The 16,418-nt window shown below is 54.9% G+C and overlaps 1 protein-coding gene across 6 annotated transcripts in view; it reads left to right on the top strand.

Annotated features, from left to right (window-relative positions):
* COL27A1 (collagen type XXVII alpha 1 chain) overlaps nucleotides 1-16,418 on the top strand; it is a 153,552-nt gene that overhangs the window by 98,913 nt on the left and 38,221 nt on the right. For all 6 annotated transcript variants that reach the window (XR_005210656.1, XM_037797559.1, XM_037797558.1 and 3 more), the window contains 10 exons: nucleotides 243-296; nucleotides 5,043-5,096; nucleotides 5,550-5,594; nucleotides 5,720-5,764; nucleotides 6,005-6,058; nucleotides 7,164-7,217; nucleotides 8,037-8,090; nucleotides 9,955-10,008; nucleotides 11,608-11,661; nucleotides 16,037-16,144. Coding sequence is in view for 5 of the 6 variants with exons in the window: in XM_037797559.1 (XP_037653487.1) it covers nucleotides 243-296; nucleotides 5,043-5,096; nucleotides 5,550-5,594; nucleotides 5,720-5,764; nucleotides 6,005-6,058; nucleotides 7,164-7,217; nucleotides 8,037-8,090; nucleotides 9,955-10,008; nucleotides 11,608-11,661; nucleotides 16,037-16,144 (576 nt within the window). In the remaining variant the exon portion in view is untranslated. The remainder of the gene's footprint in view (nucleotides 1-242; nucleotides 297-5,042; nucleotides 5,097-5,549; nucleotides 5,595-5,719; nucleotides 5,765-6,004; nucleotides 6,059-7,163; nucleotides 7,218-8,036; nucleotides 8,091-9,954; nucleotides 10,009-11,607; nucleotides 11,662-16,036; nucleotides 16,145-16,418) is intronic.

The following is a 16,418-nucleotide window of genomic DNA, read 5'->3' as shown; positions in this document are numbered from 1 at the left end:
CAGGAAAGGTTGAGGCCCACCCCCATCTACCGTGGGGCATTGGTCTCCAGTGCCCAAGGGTGGCTGCCTGTCAGCTGCTTTTCCCGACAGCGGACTACCAAATCCTTCCGTCTGGAGGCTGCCAAGGCCAAACCTGTCCGGGAGCTGCAGGCCTTCAGGCTTTGCCGCCCAAGCTCTCGGCCCCCAGTGTTGTACTCACTCCCTGCAAAGGGACTTCTCCAAACTCTTTCTCCTCCCCACAGGGTCCTCCAGGATCTCGAGGCCTACCAGGCATGAGGGGAACAAAGGGAGTCCGGGTAAGTCAGGCTCAGCCCCAGGGGCTGACACTGGCAGGGACACCCCCGTACGGGGCCGCCTGCCCGAGGCCGCCTCCTGGTCTTGTCTCTGGCCCAGCTCTGAGGTCTGTGGCTTTCACAGTGCCAGGCAGGGTTCCAGCTCATCCAGGCCTGGTTCTGGGCCTGGGCCCCCACCCGACTTTCTGGCCCATTTCTCAGCACGGGGCCTTGCCATCCAACAGACTCAGACAGATTCTCTGGTACCAGTGCTTTGTTCATTCGTTGGTTCATTCATTCATTCAAGCACCATTTATTTAGCACTTACTATGTGCAGATACACTGTAAGCGCTGCAGATACCAAGGGGAATGGGGCAGACAGACAACGTAGCAGACGGTACAGTACAGTGTTGTCAGCAATTTGGTGGTGGAAGCACAGGCAGACTCACCTGGGCAGGGTATCAGGAACCTTCCAGAAAAGGGCAGTGCTTGAGCCGATGCCAGGTTCCAGACAGAGGGATGGGCAAGGAATAAGTCCTTAAGTGAGAGAAGGTATGTGTGTTTAGGGGTCCCCAGTTGTTCATCAGCAGGACAGGGACTTAGACTTGGCAGGCGTAGCAGGCACCAAGCCAGGCAGGGCCTCAGAAGCCGCAGCAAGCTACGGGCTATGTTCCCAGAATAGTGGGGAGCCACAGAGGGTTTTAGGCAAGGGCTGGGCTGAGCACAGTGGCCAGGGGTAATATATGTGGCAGCCACTGTCCATCTCATGCATTAACTCATTTAATCCTCAACGCTGCCCTGTAATGTCGGTGCTATTCTTATCCCCATTATACAGATGAGGAAGCTGAGGCACAGAGAGGTTAAATCACTTTCCTCAGGCTACATAGCTAGAAAGTGGCCAGGCTGAGATTTGAACCCAGAGAATCTTTTGCATACTGAGTCTAGCCTTATTTGCAATCATGCAGAGAGGACTGGGGTACAGGTGCCATGCCCCGCTATCTTGTTGGAAGGAAGAAACGAGATTGGGCAGGTAGAGCAGGCAGCCCAGGCCCGATATCCAAGCTCCATACATGGGATCTGTGATCATTATTCTCCCTTGGCTGAATTTCAAGTGGTTTTAAATTTTCCCCTGAACCAGACGGCCTGAGCAGCCAGCTGGGGTGAAGGGAGATTAAGAGGCATTCCTCAAGCCCGGTGGGGCTCCTTCCTGTGCCCATGTCCTCTGGGTCCCTGGGAGTGGGCCGAGGCCCACAGTGGGGGCAGCAGGGACCCCCCCTGACCCTGTGCGCATTCCATCCGGCCCCAGAGAGCTGGATTAGCACCAGCCCCCAGCCCCAGCCCAGATGCAAGGCTCAGGCCTCCTGCAATTCTCGGGGCTCCGCCATGCCTCTCCCCCACTCTTCCTGGTAGTGGCTTCAAGAACGTATCTCCTGCTTGAAGAAGCCCAGGCTCCCAACCACTCCAGTCTCTGGGGCTGGAAGGCAAGCTTTAGGCAAGCAGGAAAGCAAAACCTGTGGGATTGGTCCCCCTGGGTTCCCCCCTTCACAGATGGGGGTAATGGGACTGGAAAAGCATCCAGTGTGCCCGTGAAAGAGCTCAATTCTGGACAAATCGCCATGCAGCTCCTGGCTCACCTGTGGCCAGGGCAAGGCCTTGCTGTGTTCTGGGCCTCAGTTTCCCCACGTGTGCCAGGGGGAATGGGCTCAGAGATCTGCAAGGCGCTGACTGCTTCTCTGCACATTTATGAGACCAGACCCTGCTGCCCACCACCACCCTGGGAGAAATGAGCGCTAAGGGGTTGGGGGCAGGGATTGGGAGGGGCCTCAGAGTCTCGGACCCTGGTGGGTTGCCCACTAAAGTTGGAGTTCAACAGCCCCAGTTGAAAGAGCATGGACTCTGGGGCCAGACAGACCTGGGGACAAGTCCCGGCATCCCCAGTTCCCAGCCGTGGGACCCCAGACTGGTTTCTCAGCCTCTGGGACTTTCCGCTGTCTGGTCAGCAGTTGACCTTAACTCCTCCATCTGAGGGAGCTGCAAGGATTCTGGATCCAAGTGCTCGAGACTCACCTCTGCTCCTGTGCGTGGGGGTGAGAACTCAGCAGACCTGGTCCCGAATCCCAGCTCCTCCCCTTTGACCTCTGGCAGCCGGCTTCCCCAGTCTAAGCCTCTGGTTCTCCCTCTGTGAAATGGGTCAGTAACAGAACCGACCTCAAAGTGGTCATGGGGCTTAAATCACTGAACAAGTGCCCTGCACACACTAGGTGCTGCACACGTGTTCATTCCCTCTCGTTCATCTAAGTCGTTTCCACAAGATTATCTGTCCTGGGCAGGGGCTCAGGTTTAGCAGAGTCTTTCCCGCCAAGCCCGACTGGCAGGGAGCCCCGGCCGTGATTGCAAACATCTTTCTGGGGAGCAGATACAATAGGGCAGACATGTGGCTCTGATTGAAACCCAGGCCTGCCTCCAGAGGGGCGGGCCGGCCCGTGTTCGCTGGAAAAGGAGAGGGCAAGCCTGGGGGACGCACTGGGGGAACGTGAGTGGCCAAAGCAAGGATTAGTGTCCATGGCTGCCTCGCTCCTTGCCCTGCTCTGGAGCTGGGGGGAGATGGTGGCTGGTGGTCCCTCTGCCTCCTCTTCCCTCCAGACATGAAAGGTTGGTCCTGTTTCCTCCCAAGCGAGGACCTGATTTTCCCTGAGCTCTCAGGTGCTCCCAGGGGATAGTGGGGTCTACCAGGTAACAGGGATGTTAGAGGCTACCTTCTCCAACATGCTGCTCCTCCCTGCAGCCTTCCTGGCAGTGCCTCTATGCCCTGAGTTGCTGACCCCCTGTGACCCATACTAATAAACAGTGATAGTAGCAGTGTAAAAAAAATGGCCATCTTGCAGGCATGGTTTCAAATTCTGGCCCTTCCACTTACCAGCTGTGTGGCCATGGGCAAGTTCACTTGCATCCTGAGACGTTTCCTTATTGATAAAAATGAGGATAACAGTTTTCACTATTGTTGCTGTTGCTGTTATTATTATTATTATTACATCACATAACGTATCCCCAGAATGGCCTTTATTCCTAGAAGAAACCGAGCGCTGTGAGACTCAGGCCAAGTTCTCGAAACTTCTGAGCCGCCACTCCTCTCCCAGAGCTTTGCCTTTCCAGGGAGGTTTATGCCTCTCCTAGAGAGCACTAGAGGCAGAGCCCAGGGGCAAGGTGCCATCTCTCAGGACAGCCAGGTGCCCGCCCATCAGCTCAGCCTCTGACCCACTACCCGTGACCATGACACCCCCAACCCCATCTAGCTCCAACTTAACCAGGCCTGTGTCCACGTTCTGACAATGTCCAAGCTGAGAGGAACCAAAAATTTAATTCAGCTAGAGTCTGAGGCCCAGAGAAGGAAAGGGGCCTTCCCAAGGTCACACAGCAAGTTGATGGCAGCACCAGGACCAGACCCCAGCCCTCTAATGGTCCTTCGAGTTGAACTGTTTAGTTGTTAAACCTCATCTTGAACGTGTGGTTCCACACAGCATAAAGAAGCTGGCTATTCTGAGGAAGGGACTAATGTCAGATTGGCCAAGCCACTCCTCTGTGTCCCTGCCTGCTCGGGAGCCTGCAGCCTCCTCTGACAGAGCCAGGCAGGACAGGAACCAGCCATTATTAAGCACTGACTATATGCCAGGTGCCAAACTGCCCACTTTTTGTGCATTCGAGGTTGTGATTTTTTGTTCCCGTTTCAGAGATGAGATAACTGAGGCACCAACTATCCCCTGAGCACCTGGGGGTGTGCCTAGAGCTGAGCCCCTCAGTGGGCCCTGGGCCATGGGCTGGAAGCACTGGGAAGAAAGCTCCAAGCTAAACCACCGGCCTCAGCCCAGGGTCTCCCACCTCATTCAGCAAATGAGAGGTGCTATTTAAGGCCTTGCTGTGGAATTCAAGTTCTGGGAGTCCCAGGCAGCTGATAAGTGGACTTAACACCTTTTTTGGACTCAGTTATTAATTGAAATACCCCTTGTTCAATTTAAATGGAAATTTTCCTTGTTCAGTTTTTAAGTGGCTTTCCCCTTGTTTCGTTTTCTCATGCCTCATCGGCACCCTCACCCACCCAGAGTCTTCCCCAGCCCCCCAAGTCATGGAAGGGCTGCTCGGATTCCCAGCTCCCAGGTGGTGGGCCAGCCTCTCTCACAGGACCCTCTTTGTCTCCCCAACACGGCCCTGTTCTGAGCCCCCACAGAACAACCTCCCACTATTCTCCACAGGGCCTTTTCCAGGAGACCCCACCCCATCTGTGTCCCTGTGGGAGTCCCCCTGAAGGGGCCAGGTGGGGCAGCACTTGGAACCCTGGATGGGCATAACTGCTAATGTGCTAAGTCACCTTGACAAGTCACTTCCCTTGGCTGGGCCTCAGTGTTCCCATCTGTGCAGTGGGGTGAGGAGTGGACTCCACCTTCCCAGGGGTCCACCCAGGGATCCTACCTCCAGGGTCGGCCCTGAGCCCAGAGCTCCAGGGAATGACTGCCTAGCTCCCTTACCCTGCTCCTGCCCCTTCCTTGTGTCAGCTCCTCCTCAGTGAGCGGGGCCACACATCTGGCCACATCCAGACCCTCCCAAGGTCCTAGTCTGGGAAGAGCCTACTGCAGCAGAGTCTGAAGACCTGGCTGTGGGGACGTGGGCAGGTGACGCTCGACTCTGGCCTCAGTTTCCGCATCTGTGAAATGGGTTTGCTGGCTGACTCCAGGGTCTCCATAAGCAGGATTGTGCCGCTCCTTTTTCCTATTCCAGGGTCCCCGAGGACCAGATGGAACAGTTGGGGAGCCCGGGTCCAGGGGCCTAAAGGTACCGACCCCCATGGCCTGCCCATCACCCCACCCCAGCTGCCAGGAGCTCACGAACCTAGGGCCGCACCCGCCTCAGCCCCCAGAGGCTTGAAGGCAGCAGGGGGCCCTGCAAGGCCCGGGGTCTGCTCCTGAGAGGTGCTCCCTCCACTCCCCCGGCCCCCTGCAGGCACAGAGCATGGGGATGTGAGTGGGGAGAAGGAGCTGCGGGTGATGGAGGGCGAGAGTGGGAGCGAGAGTGAGGGGGAATCCAACGCCACGCCCCTTCCCCAGGCCCCCGAGGGTGGAGACAGCCTGAGGCAGCCCCAGCGGGGGAGGAGCCCTGGGTCCTGTCCGCTCCCCTTTGGGGGCCGTCCTTTAGGGGTGGCCTGTGTGCTCCCAGGGGCTCCCATCCTCTCCCTGTGAGGGTCCTCCCTGGCACCCTCCCCACCTTCACATGCTTTGCTTCCTGCAGGGCCCCCCCGGACCCCAGGGCAGACCGGGCCAGCCTGGGCAGCAGGTATGTCCCCAGGGCCCCCTCCTGCCCCGAGAGGCCCGGACGCCCTCCCCGCCCCTGCTCTGTGCTCTGTGCCTCTCACAGCTTCCGTGGCCATCGGCCTCTGACGACCCCCAATGTGCTTCCAGGGCACGGCCGGCGAGCGAGGGGACTCGGGCCCACGAGGCTTTCCCGTAAGTACCCCCAGGTCACGGCATTCTCTTCGTGGGACTTTGGGGCTGGGGGTGGGAAGTCATAGCCACTTGAATCAGCTCCCCAAGGTTCTAGTTGCCTCCTCCCTGCCTTGACTGCCCTCCCAGCCTGGGTCTAGGGGCCCCTGCTGTCAGGTGAGACCCAAATACATGGCACTAGGTCTGCAGGCAGGTGCAGAAGGCCACGGAGGGACCGTGGTCACCTTTGTCTTGCCTCTGCAGGGCATCCAGGGTCCCTCGGGCCCCCCCGGCACCAAGGGCCTCCCAGGAGAACCGGTAAGGGCTCCCCCCTCCCCTCTTGGCATCTTTGCCTGTGGCAGGCTGGTCGCAGATGGGCACCATCGGGGGAATGGACCAGGTGGTCAGACAAGGACAGAGCCTGAGAGGGACAGTGCAGGTTCTCCGCTGCCCTGAGGGGCAGGTCTCGGGGTGGTGGAGAGGGCACCGGACGGGGAGCTCACAGAGGGGTTCTGGTTTGAGTTTAAGCTCTGCCTGCCCTCCAGCCTCTGTTTTCTCTCCAGAAAAAATGGGGATAATTGTCTCTACATTGCAATTTTGCAATGAAGAGTAAATGAGAAAATGTACATAGAGAGAGGAGCACAGGGTGAGGTGGAGGGAACAGCATGTGCCAAGTCTCTGAGGGAAGGAGGGAAGGAGAGAAGGAGGATAAGAATAAACCAACAAGCTGACTGGGAAATGCAGAAAGTTGATTGTGGCCGGAGTGGGGAAGACAGGAGGATGGAGCATAGATTCTGAAAAGCCATGGAGAGAGTTTGCTCTTTATCTCAAGGGCAATGGGGAGCCATTGACGGTTTAAAACAGAGGAGGTGACCTGACCAGCAGACCCTCCTGTGAAGGGCAGATCTGAGGGGAACAACCAGGTCGCCTGGGAGAGGCTGCGGAGGGTGGCAGGGCCGGGCGGTTGGTGCTGCAGACGGAGAGGAGAGTGAGGCTCGAGGGGCGTGGGAGGAGGAGTCCCCGCCAGGACAGGTGGAGGAGAGGAGGACACACCCCCGGGGCCATGCTTCATCCCCACAGCTTGCGGTCCAGAGGAGCCACCTCTGCACTGTGGATTTGACCTGGGGGGTGGAGGAACGAGGTGGAAAGGCATTCCAGGCAGAGGGAACAGAGCTTGCAAGGCTCAGGAGCGGGAAGTTTTCTGAGCAGGAAAGGGCCCCTCTGGGTGTGGGGAGGATGGGTAGAGACATGTGCAAGATGGGCTGGGTGGGATCAGATGGAGACAGGTGGTAAGAGGGAGCTGCAGACAGCGTGACACTCAGTGTGCTGGGGTGGGAGCCCAGGCTCTGGGGGCCTTTCCATTATCTACCCCTCCAGGCAGGCTTCTCCCAAATCTGTGTGTGCCTGTGTGTCTGTCTTCTAGGGCCTCCAGGGCCCCCAGGGTCCAGTTGGTCCTCCAGGAGAGATGGGAGCCAAGGTGAGTGCCGAAGGGCCCTTGCTCATCCCGTGATGCTGCTGAGGATGTCCTGGCCCCCCAGCCACCCCTGTCCTGGCCTGGGGAGATGGTCATGTCCTGTGGATGCACAGATGGAGGGTAGCTCTACCCCGATGAAACAGGATGAGGAACTGGGCTCCACAGTCCTAGGGAGTTTTGGGGGGATTCATGGGTGCCAAGACCCTCCTGGTGGGAGGGTGGCAGTGCACCTTTTTTGGCTCCGTGGAAAGCAGTATGCCCCCTCCCATACACACAAACACCTTGCTAGGACTTCACCCCAACATAGAGGTCTGACCACAGACCCCATGCTTTTAGTGTCAGGCAGCCCCTTGGAAGGGGCCTCAGGCACCCCTGGCTGATCCAGACGAGAACATTGAGCCCAGGGGAGTTGATGGGATGGTACTAGGGCTGCAGCCATGCTGCCGTGACAACTTCCCACCCTCGCCATCCCAGCCCGGCTGCAGAGAGAAGGGCTGGAAGCTGTCAGCTCAGAACACAGCATCTCTTGGCCTCCTCCCCTGTCATTATGTGAATCATGAAATTTTCCTCCCTGTCCTTGCCAAGGGACTCCTAATGCAGTAAACCACAACTCATGGAGAGAGAGAGGGTTCAGCAGCTGCTGGGGAGCCCCCCTCATCCCAGCTTCGAGCTCTGGGAGGCTGAGGCCTGCTCCTAGGTCTCTGTCTCTCCTGCTGTGTGACCTCAAGCACATTTCTTGCCCTCTCTGGGCCTCAGTTATCCCCTCGCTTACTACCAGGGGTCAGCCCTCACTCCAGGAGTGACAGTGGTATTCTCTTGCAGGGGCCTCCGGGTGCAGTGGGAGAACCAGGCCTTCCTGGGGAAGCAGGAATGAAGGTAAGCTGGGATGAAAGAGGAGAAAAATGACTTGCTGAAACCAGCTCCCAGCTGGCGGCTCCGTCCTCCCCATGGAAGAGAAACGGGTCTTTCTTGTGCCTGGGATAATGGGTTCTCTGTGCTCCTGGCAGGGGAGTGGGGACTGGCTGTGGCCACAGCAGAGTGCCCAGCCGGCCCTGAGCCCCCGCGCCTGCCCCCTGCCTGGCAGTGTTTTCTCTGGCACCGGCCCTGCCCCTACCTCCACGCTGGGGCAGCCCACCTCCTGCCTCGCACGATACCATCTCTATTTCAGCACCGGTGACCCTCATTAGCTGCCAGGAAACAGGCGTCTATTGATACCTGGGCTCTGGGGGAGAGCCCCTCCCCATTCTGCTGTTGGATTTGGACCCTGCTCCCCATCCAGGCCCTGGGAGCCAATGAGTGGTGCTGGCTGGCCTGAGGGCACTGTTGAGGCAGAGTCCAGGGGTGCCAGCCAAGGGCTGTGGCCCTTGAGGCACATCACCCCCTTCTGTGCCTGAGTCTCTCCGCCATTCAGAGAGGGACCTGTCTTAGTCCCAGAATCCTTTGCTTCAACAATGAAGGAAACCTTTCCATATACAAAAAGATAGAAGTGGGGTTGTTCTTGTTGGGGAGAAGCTTGGAGCTCAGAGCCTGCATCCACCTTGTTCCCCCAGACACCAGCAGGAAGCAGAGCTTGGAGATCCATGGATGAGAAAGACCCTCTTGGGGGACAGGTGCCATTTGCCCAGGTGCATTTAGAGACTCCTGCTTGTTTGGGTTTTGTTTGAAATTTCTCAAAGGAGAATGAGAAAGCCAATTGGTTACTATTTGCCATACCTGCATCTAATGATCTCTAGAGCCAGACTACCTGGGTTTGGATCCTGAATCCATCGCTTATTAGCCTCATGAGCTTGAGCTAGTTCCTGAATCCCTTGCTGCCTCAATTTCTTCACCTGTAAATGAATATAATACCTTCCTCACAGGATTGTACAAAAGCAAATGTGTTAATATAGAAAGAATACTTAAAACAATGCTATGTAAGTATTAGCTGTGATGACAACAATGATGATGATGGTGTTGATGATGATGTTGAAGTTGACAATGATGTTGAAGACGATGTTGATGACGATGACGATGTTGATGATGATGTTGATGACAATGATGATGATACTGTTGATGCTGATGATGATGTCAGTGATGATGATGATGATGTGATGATGATTATGTTGATGACGATGTTGATGACGATGACAATGTTGATGATGATGACATCATTGTTGATGTTTATGTTGATTATGTTGATGATGATGATGACAATGTTCATGATGATGATGACGATGTTAAGTCGACGATGAGGATGATGTTGATGATGATGACGATGATTATGTTAAGTCAATGATGAGGATGAGGATGATGATGATGTTAAGTCAATGATGAGGATGATGTTGATGACAACGATGATGATGATGATGATGGTGGTGAGGTTGAAGATGATATTCATGCTCATGATGACAGTGATGATGATATTCATGATGATTATGTTGATGGTGATGATAACAATGATGCTGGTGATGACTGAAGATGGTGATGTTGATGATGATGATGATGATGTTGATGATGATGTTGATGTTGATGTTGATGGTCATGATGATCCTTTTGCCTTGGCATGGGAGAAGGACATGGCCAGGACTTACTTGGAATAGGGCTCTGATTGATGTTTTGTAATTTCTCTTTGGTTGTTGGGAAGAAGGACCTCCCCCCAACCTCCTCCACCCCGTATCAGAGCAGAGGAAAATGGGAAGGGGTGGTGTGGGCTGAGGGTGACCCTGCCCACCCCAGATGAACTTGTGTTGGCTTCTCCTAGGGTGACCTTGGACCTCTGGGCATCCCTGGTGAGCAGGGCCTCATTGGGCAGCGGGTAAGTTGAAGCAAATTCATTCTCCAAGAACTATCTCATCCAGTGTTTGTGTAGTTGGATGGGGCTTCACTTAACTTTCCTGAGGTTAAGTGAAGTTTCCTCAGCTGTAGAAATAGATCATAAACTTCTACAACCTCATCAGTCTTTCTTTGTAGGCTGGCATTTCCACAATGTAGAGGTGCTCTTTGAAAAAAATCATTCTGTAGTCAAAATGTTTGGGACTCATTGCATACTCAGTGCTCCTTCCACACATTAACAGTAGAATTTTCAAGGATCTAGAAGGCCTGTGATCAATTGGTTTCATTTGGATTAAGCCAGGGTCTCCAAATTTATTTGACCTCCAAGTGCTTTTATCAAAGAGCTCCTATTCATATCCTCAAACACCGTTCCACAGAAGGTACCTTCTTCTTTCCAAAAGAAAGCCAAAAAAGTTGGTTTTCTCTGAGATGCTTTGTGAGGCCTCGGTGTCCACCTCTGCAGGCTCTGTGCTGGTTTCTAAGGTCCCTGCATGGATGCGGATCCCCAGGGTGCTGTGAAGAACACAAAGCTGGCCTCTTTAGCCCCTGACAGAGTGAGGAGGCCCTGGGGACAGAGAAAGTTAGTACAGGTAACAGGGAATGGGGGGACCAGGCCCCCAACACAAGTCTCATTTCTCATTTTTCCTTTTTTCCAATTCTTCCTGCCAACCCTAGCCCAAAGTTAACAGAGGCTCCACAAACCTAGTTAAGTCATAGAGTGAAAGGGGAAGGCCACAGGATGATAGAGGAGGAACTGGGAGTTTGGAGACCTGAGATAGCAAATCTGGCGTGTCAACTAAGACTGATGAGGTCAGTCTTCTTGGAGTTCTGTGTTAAGAAGGATCCTGAGGCTCCATCTATACTTGATACAAAAGGGAATGACAAGCACTCATTCAGTAAATGTTCTTTGAGTGCCCACTGTATACCAGACACTTCTCTCAAGGTGCTAGAACACAGCAGTTAACAAAGAATGTCTTGTCATCAAAGAGTTTACATTCTTGTGGGCTTGCTAGCGATGTCTGCTGCAGGCTCAGAGGGGCTGAATCCACACAGCTATTGTGTCTTTGACATTCCTGTATCTCTGAGGCCCCTTCCAATTCAGATTCTGAACAGCTTCGATTTCTCAAAGCAGAGACCCAAACTTGATTTGATGGTCATTTTGAGAGCTGAGGAGTCCAGGGGCATTTGGGGAGCTGGAAGGACAAGCAGGGTGCCTGGTTGAGGGTCAGACCGAGACCCAGAGATCTTAACCACTAGAGCTCACTGCCTCCCCGGTGCAGTCCACATTGTCCAGGATGGTTCCTGGCCCCCATACCCCACCACCCTGCAGACAGGGCAGTCTGCAGCCTGGGGGTCTGTGCCCCCACTCTGCAAAACTGAGAGTGGGTGCTTCAACCCTCCCCGTCATTTGTGACTCCAGCCCGTTTGCTGCGCACCCACTGTGCACTAGCTCCATGCCACAGGGCCTCCAGGGCCTAACTGCCTGGAAGTCTGGCTTCTGGGGGTTGGGGTCCTGCCCCAGGGAGGAGGGAGGAAGTAAAAGCAGTAATATCCCTTCATCTGTCCCCATTACCTCCTCCAGGGAGAGCCAGGCCTAGAGGGTGACAGTGGCCCCGTGGGGCCTGACGGGCTGAAGGTAAGTGTGCCCTGGAGGCTCTGGGGAGGAGGGCTGATTGGCCCTGCCCTCCGCCTCTGCCCCCACTGCCCTCCGCCCAAGACCCACATTTTCTCCTGGAAGCACCATGTTCCCATAAAGCTCTGAGGTCAGACCCTTGACTCCCACTAAAAGCAGGGGCAGGGAAAGCCAGCCCAGCCCTGCACCTGCCTCCCCCCTGCCCACCTGGCTGCCTGTGTGGGAGGGATGGTGGCTGACCCTGTCTTCCTCTTCTCCCTGCTACTCTTCTTTAAACTTCAGCTTCTCCCAGCCAAGGGCAGTTCCTGCCAGGCCCAAAGCTAGAGGGTCTGATACCTATTATCTTCCAAACACCCTGAAAGATCAGATAGGTGATAATCACCACCAATGACCTATAAGCACCATTTATGGAGGGCTGGTCACACAGGTAGCAGGCCCTTTAAATACATCACCTCTATCAATCAAGACTACCAGGAAGATGCTGTCTTTAGATAAGGAAACAGAGTCTCAGAGAGGTTAAGCAACTTGCCCAAGGACACACAGCTAGTAGGTGGCACAGGCAGGATCCAAAGACCAGGCTTGCTCTGCTGTACCATGCACCCATTATAAAGGCAAAGAGACTGAGGTGCAGAGGGAGGCAGAGGTGTGTTCACTCCAAGTCCATGGCTCTGAGGGAAGGAGCTAAGATTCAAACCCAGAGCTCACTGGCACCAAAACCCTTGGGCCAGACTTGGCCCTGCTACTTCCTATAGGTGCATCTGTCATTCACGGATGCTGGGACTTTAGAGAAGTGCTGGGGGCAAACCTGAACCGAGGACAGACAGACATTATCAGTCTAACAGGCCCACCCCCAGCCCAGGCCAGTCTGTGGCCTCCAACCAAGCCCTGGCCCAAGGCGTGGGCTTCCCCAGGGCTGTCCGGCTGCACTGTGTGAGTCAGTTCCCCAGCCTGGGTCCCCTGTGCCATGTCATTAGCCCTCTCCTCTGCCACCCACCCATTTTCCCTAGGACGGCAGATCACCCCTGTCTTTTCTCTGGGCCTTGACTCTCACATCCATAAACTAAGGATTCACACTGCTAATCTCGGGGCTGCAGGGCTCCCCAGATGTCATCCTGCCGTTCCCACCGCTATCGGAGGCTTAAACCTCCTCCCCTGGCCGGCTCCCATCTGTCCTCGTGTTTCTCTTGCAAGGGCGAGAGCGCCCCCTGTCTGTCATCCCTCTGCCCTCACTCTCCACAACCCTGCTGCATCGCAATCGGACCGGGTCCTGGTTCAGGAGACCTGGGGCACAGGATGGCACCCTGCCCGCCCCCACCGCCTGGCCCCACACACACTCCCTTCGCCAAGTGCCTGCGACATTCCAGGGTGACGCCAATGGATGCCAAGACTGAAATGCTTTGTGCACTCTCCACACCCCATGTGCTGAGCTCTATCCAGGTGCTTTAACCCCACAGCCCTTACCACCCCTGCTGGACAGATGAGAAACTGAGGCACAACGCGGCAGCCTCCTCGCTCTACTTCTGGGCAGCCACCTTTCCACTTGGGATCTTGGCTGAGGCCGGATGGGGAGGGGTTCTTCCAGGCTTGGCTGCCTTGTGCTGTCTTTCTTGCTGCACTTTTCAAGAAGCTCTTGTCCTGATTTCTTCCTCTTTTACTCCCTCCAAAACCAATTCTACCCCAGTCCTCAGGCCAGAGTAATTGCTCAGATGTATGGCATGTGCCCCACCCAGCTCTGGGATGAACCCCAGGAGAGAATCTTTTTTTTCCTATGGTGTTTGCTCTGGAATCGCCCATCATGGTGAAAACAACCTCTGGGTGTACACAGCACTTTACAGTTTATAGAGTGCTTTTATGCCCATTGTCTCCTTTGAATTTGCTGACGTCCACCTGATGGCAGCAGTGGTGGTGGTAATAGTAGTAGTCAATAGCTGATAGTAATAGCTAATATTTATCCAGTGCTTATTATGTACCAGAGGCTACACTGAACTATTTGCATGGTTTATCTCTTTTAAACTCCCCCCCAGTAACCCTTTGATCTTTATTTTACAAATGCTTGCCCAGGGTCCTACAGCCACTGAGTGGTAGCAACAAGATTTGAACTTGCGCAGTGTGAGGGAGGTATTGTCGCCTGAACAGAGAACCTTGGAATTAGGACGAGGTGGGGGCCTCAGGTTCTCACCTACTGCTGGTGTCATCTCCTCACTGTATGTTGAGAAGTTTAAGTTCAGCAACTTGCAAAGCTTTGCTGAGTGTTGACCAATGTCCTCGGATTCTGGGATTCTCCAGGACCACTCCCCTCTACCAAGCCCATTCTGCATGGGGTCCACAAGGATACCCATCACAGCAGCTGGGGGGAGCCCAGGCTGTGGGGTTCTAGGTAATCTCTGAAGCCAGGTCTCATGTGGCCCCAGGATGCCAGGGTAGGGACCCTGGGAAACCAGTCCAGCCACCTGGAACAGGGCGCCTTCTTCTGGGAACCGGAAGGAAAACCAGGCGGACAGGATGACAAGCCAGAAGTACAATCCTGGAGCCAGGGAAGCCTGCAAGAGGGTCATCTGGGCCAGCTCCCTGTCTCCATGTCAGGGTGTGCTTACAATCCAAGAATCTCAGTGGGAAGGGACTACAGAACCTGTCCTTTTCCTGGTGCCCACGTCTGCTCTGCACCAGCCTATGCCCTAGCCTGGAGTCTACCTCTTCTGTGCCATCTCTGGGCTGCTCCATTGGAAACTGTTCCCTGAATGTGCTAGAAAACTCCCCAGCAACTTCCCCCCATCCCCGCCTCCTGAACTCAGCCCAGGCCCCAGCAGGACAGGCCTGCCGAGATGGGTTTGCAAATCCTGTTCTGGAACTTCTCTTCTCTGCCTGAGCCCGAGGTCCAGCTTCATGCCCTCTGCACCCTGGCCTTTGGATGCACCCTCTGGATGCACACCAGTTTGTCAGCGTCCCTGGTGAAGCCTGGTGACAGGAACCAAAACTGGCGAAGGCACGCTCTGCTTGCCAAGCCCACCCCCCACCCCCTTCCTCAGATCCAGGACTTCATGTCCTCTTCTGCAGGCCTCTCTGAGCTGTAACAGCTGAGCTGCATGCAGACCGGCCACAATGCCAGCCCTGATGGAGCCATCCTTCTGACGGGCACTGCCTGGCCCCTCTGCAGCTGCTGCCCACAGTGCTCCCACCACACCTGCACTAACCACAGCCCACCGTGGCAGCACCCAGCCTGCCCCCACTCTCCCCTTTCCCCCCGGGAACACTTGAAGATGATGATGATGAGCTGAGACCAGCTCAGAGGTTCCCTTTTGTGGTTTGTTTCAACCGCCCTTTGGAAAGCCAGCCCTTGGAGAGAAGCAGAAAACGCCTGTGCCCCCTGGGGTCTCACAAACCCATGCCAAGGGGTGCCTTTCCGAGGAAATAACCTTGGGTGCCTCAAACCCCTGAAGTCCCAGGAAGACCCTAATAACTGTCAGGGGGCCCCCCTCAGGCTCCCACTTAGTGTCCCACAGTCTGGCTTCATGTGCCTTTCTACCACTAGCTGGTTGTGGGACTCTCTCCTCTGTGCTTCAGTCTCCTCATCTGTAAAATGGGCTACAGTACCAACCTCAGAAGGTTTGTGCGAGTATGAAGTCACTTATATGGAGAAAGGAGCACAGCCTGGACGTGGTGTTAGTTCCTGCCCACCAGACACAGGAAATATTCTGTAGCCAGTGACAATGATAACTCTGCAGAGCAGACAGCAGTGGGAAGACATGACCACAACAGAGTGAGAAATAAAAATTCTAAGAAACATGGAACACTGCAGTCAAATTGGATTATACCTTTAAAGCTTAGTTTACCACCAACTAGCTCTGTCACCTTGAAACAGTTGCTTCACGGCTCTAAGTCAAAACCATTACCTATTAATAATGATAATTATTATTATTACTGTAATGATTGACTGTTTTGTGTAAGCCAGGTTGAAAATAGAACTCAAAAAATGGAAAAAAAAATTGTAAGATTTGGGCGAATTTTTCCTTTTTAGAAATTTCTTCCAGACCCTTAAAACTCTTGTCCTCCCAATGTGTCTAAGGTGGGGAGAAAGAGCTCTTGCCTCCCAGACCTGAATCCTTCCTGTGAATTGCACGGGGGCCGGGGGCCAGCAGGGTCCTGTCTGCTCTCTGAGACCCTCTCCCTCCCTGGCCCAGACAAGGACACACAGAAACGACCGTGTCTGGGACTGTTTCCACGATGGCAGGGCCAGGCCAGCTCACACCCTCTGGCAGCTCTGGGAACAGTCAGGGGAATCTGGGGGCTGCCGGCTGGCCGTGCATGTCTGCATGGAGCCCTGGAGCTTGGGGCCTCCGATGGGCTTGGTTACTAATTCATTCTCTCTCTGCCCACCCAGGGAGACAGGGGTGACCTGGGGCCTGATGGTGAGCATGGTGAGAAAGGCCAGGAGGGTCTGATGGGTGAAGACGGGCCCCCTGGTCCCCCTGGCATCACTGGCATCCGGGTGAGTGTACGTGGCTGCAAGCATCACGTGAGGCTTCCGGGTAAAAATAGAACGTGTGTCGGTTCAGGCAAGTGGACGGGAGGTTGTTGGCAGCAGCTAAATATTCTCTTGCTATGGTCCTTCCTCTGCCTGGGAGTCTTCCAGGGCACCAATGTATCCATGTCACTCTCCTGCTTTACCCTACCGTGGCTCCCAAGTGCTCTCAGAACAATATCCGATCTCCTTAGCCTGACTGGACCAGCCTTGCACAAACCTGGTCCCTGACTATCTCTTC

Source organism: Choloepus didactylus, chromosome 10 (assembly GCF_015220235.1).
Source record: "Choloepus didactylus isolate mChoDid1 chromosome 10, mChoDid1.pri, whole genome shotgun sequence".
Taxonomy (NCBI): Eukaryota; Metazoa; Chordata; class Mammalia; order Pilosa; family Megalonychidae; genus Choloepus; species Choloepus didactylus.
The sequence above is the reverse complement of the archived record's forward strand: the minus strand, read 5'-3'. Positions and strand labels throughout refer to the sequence as shown.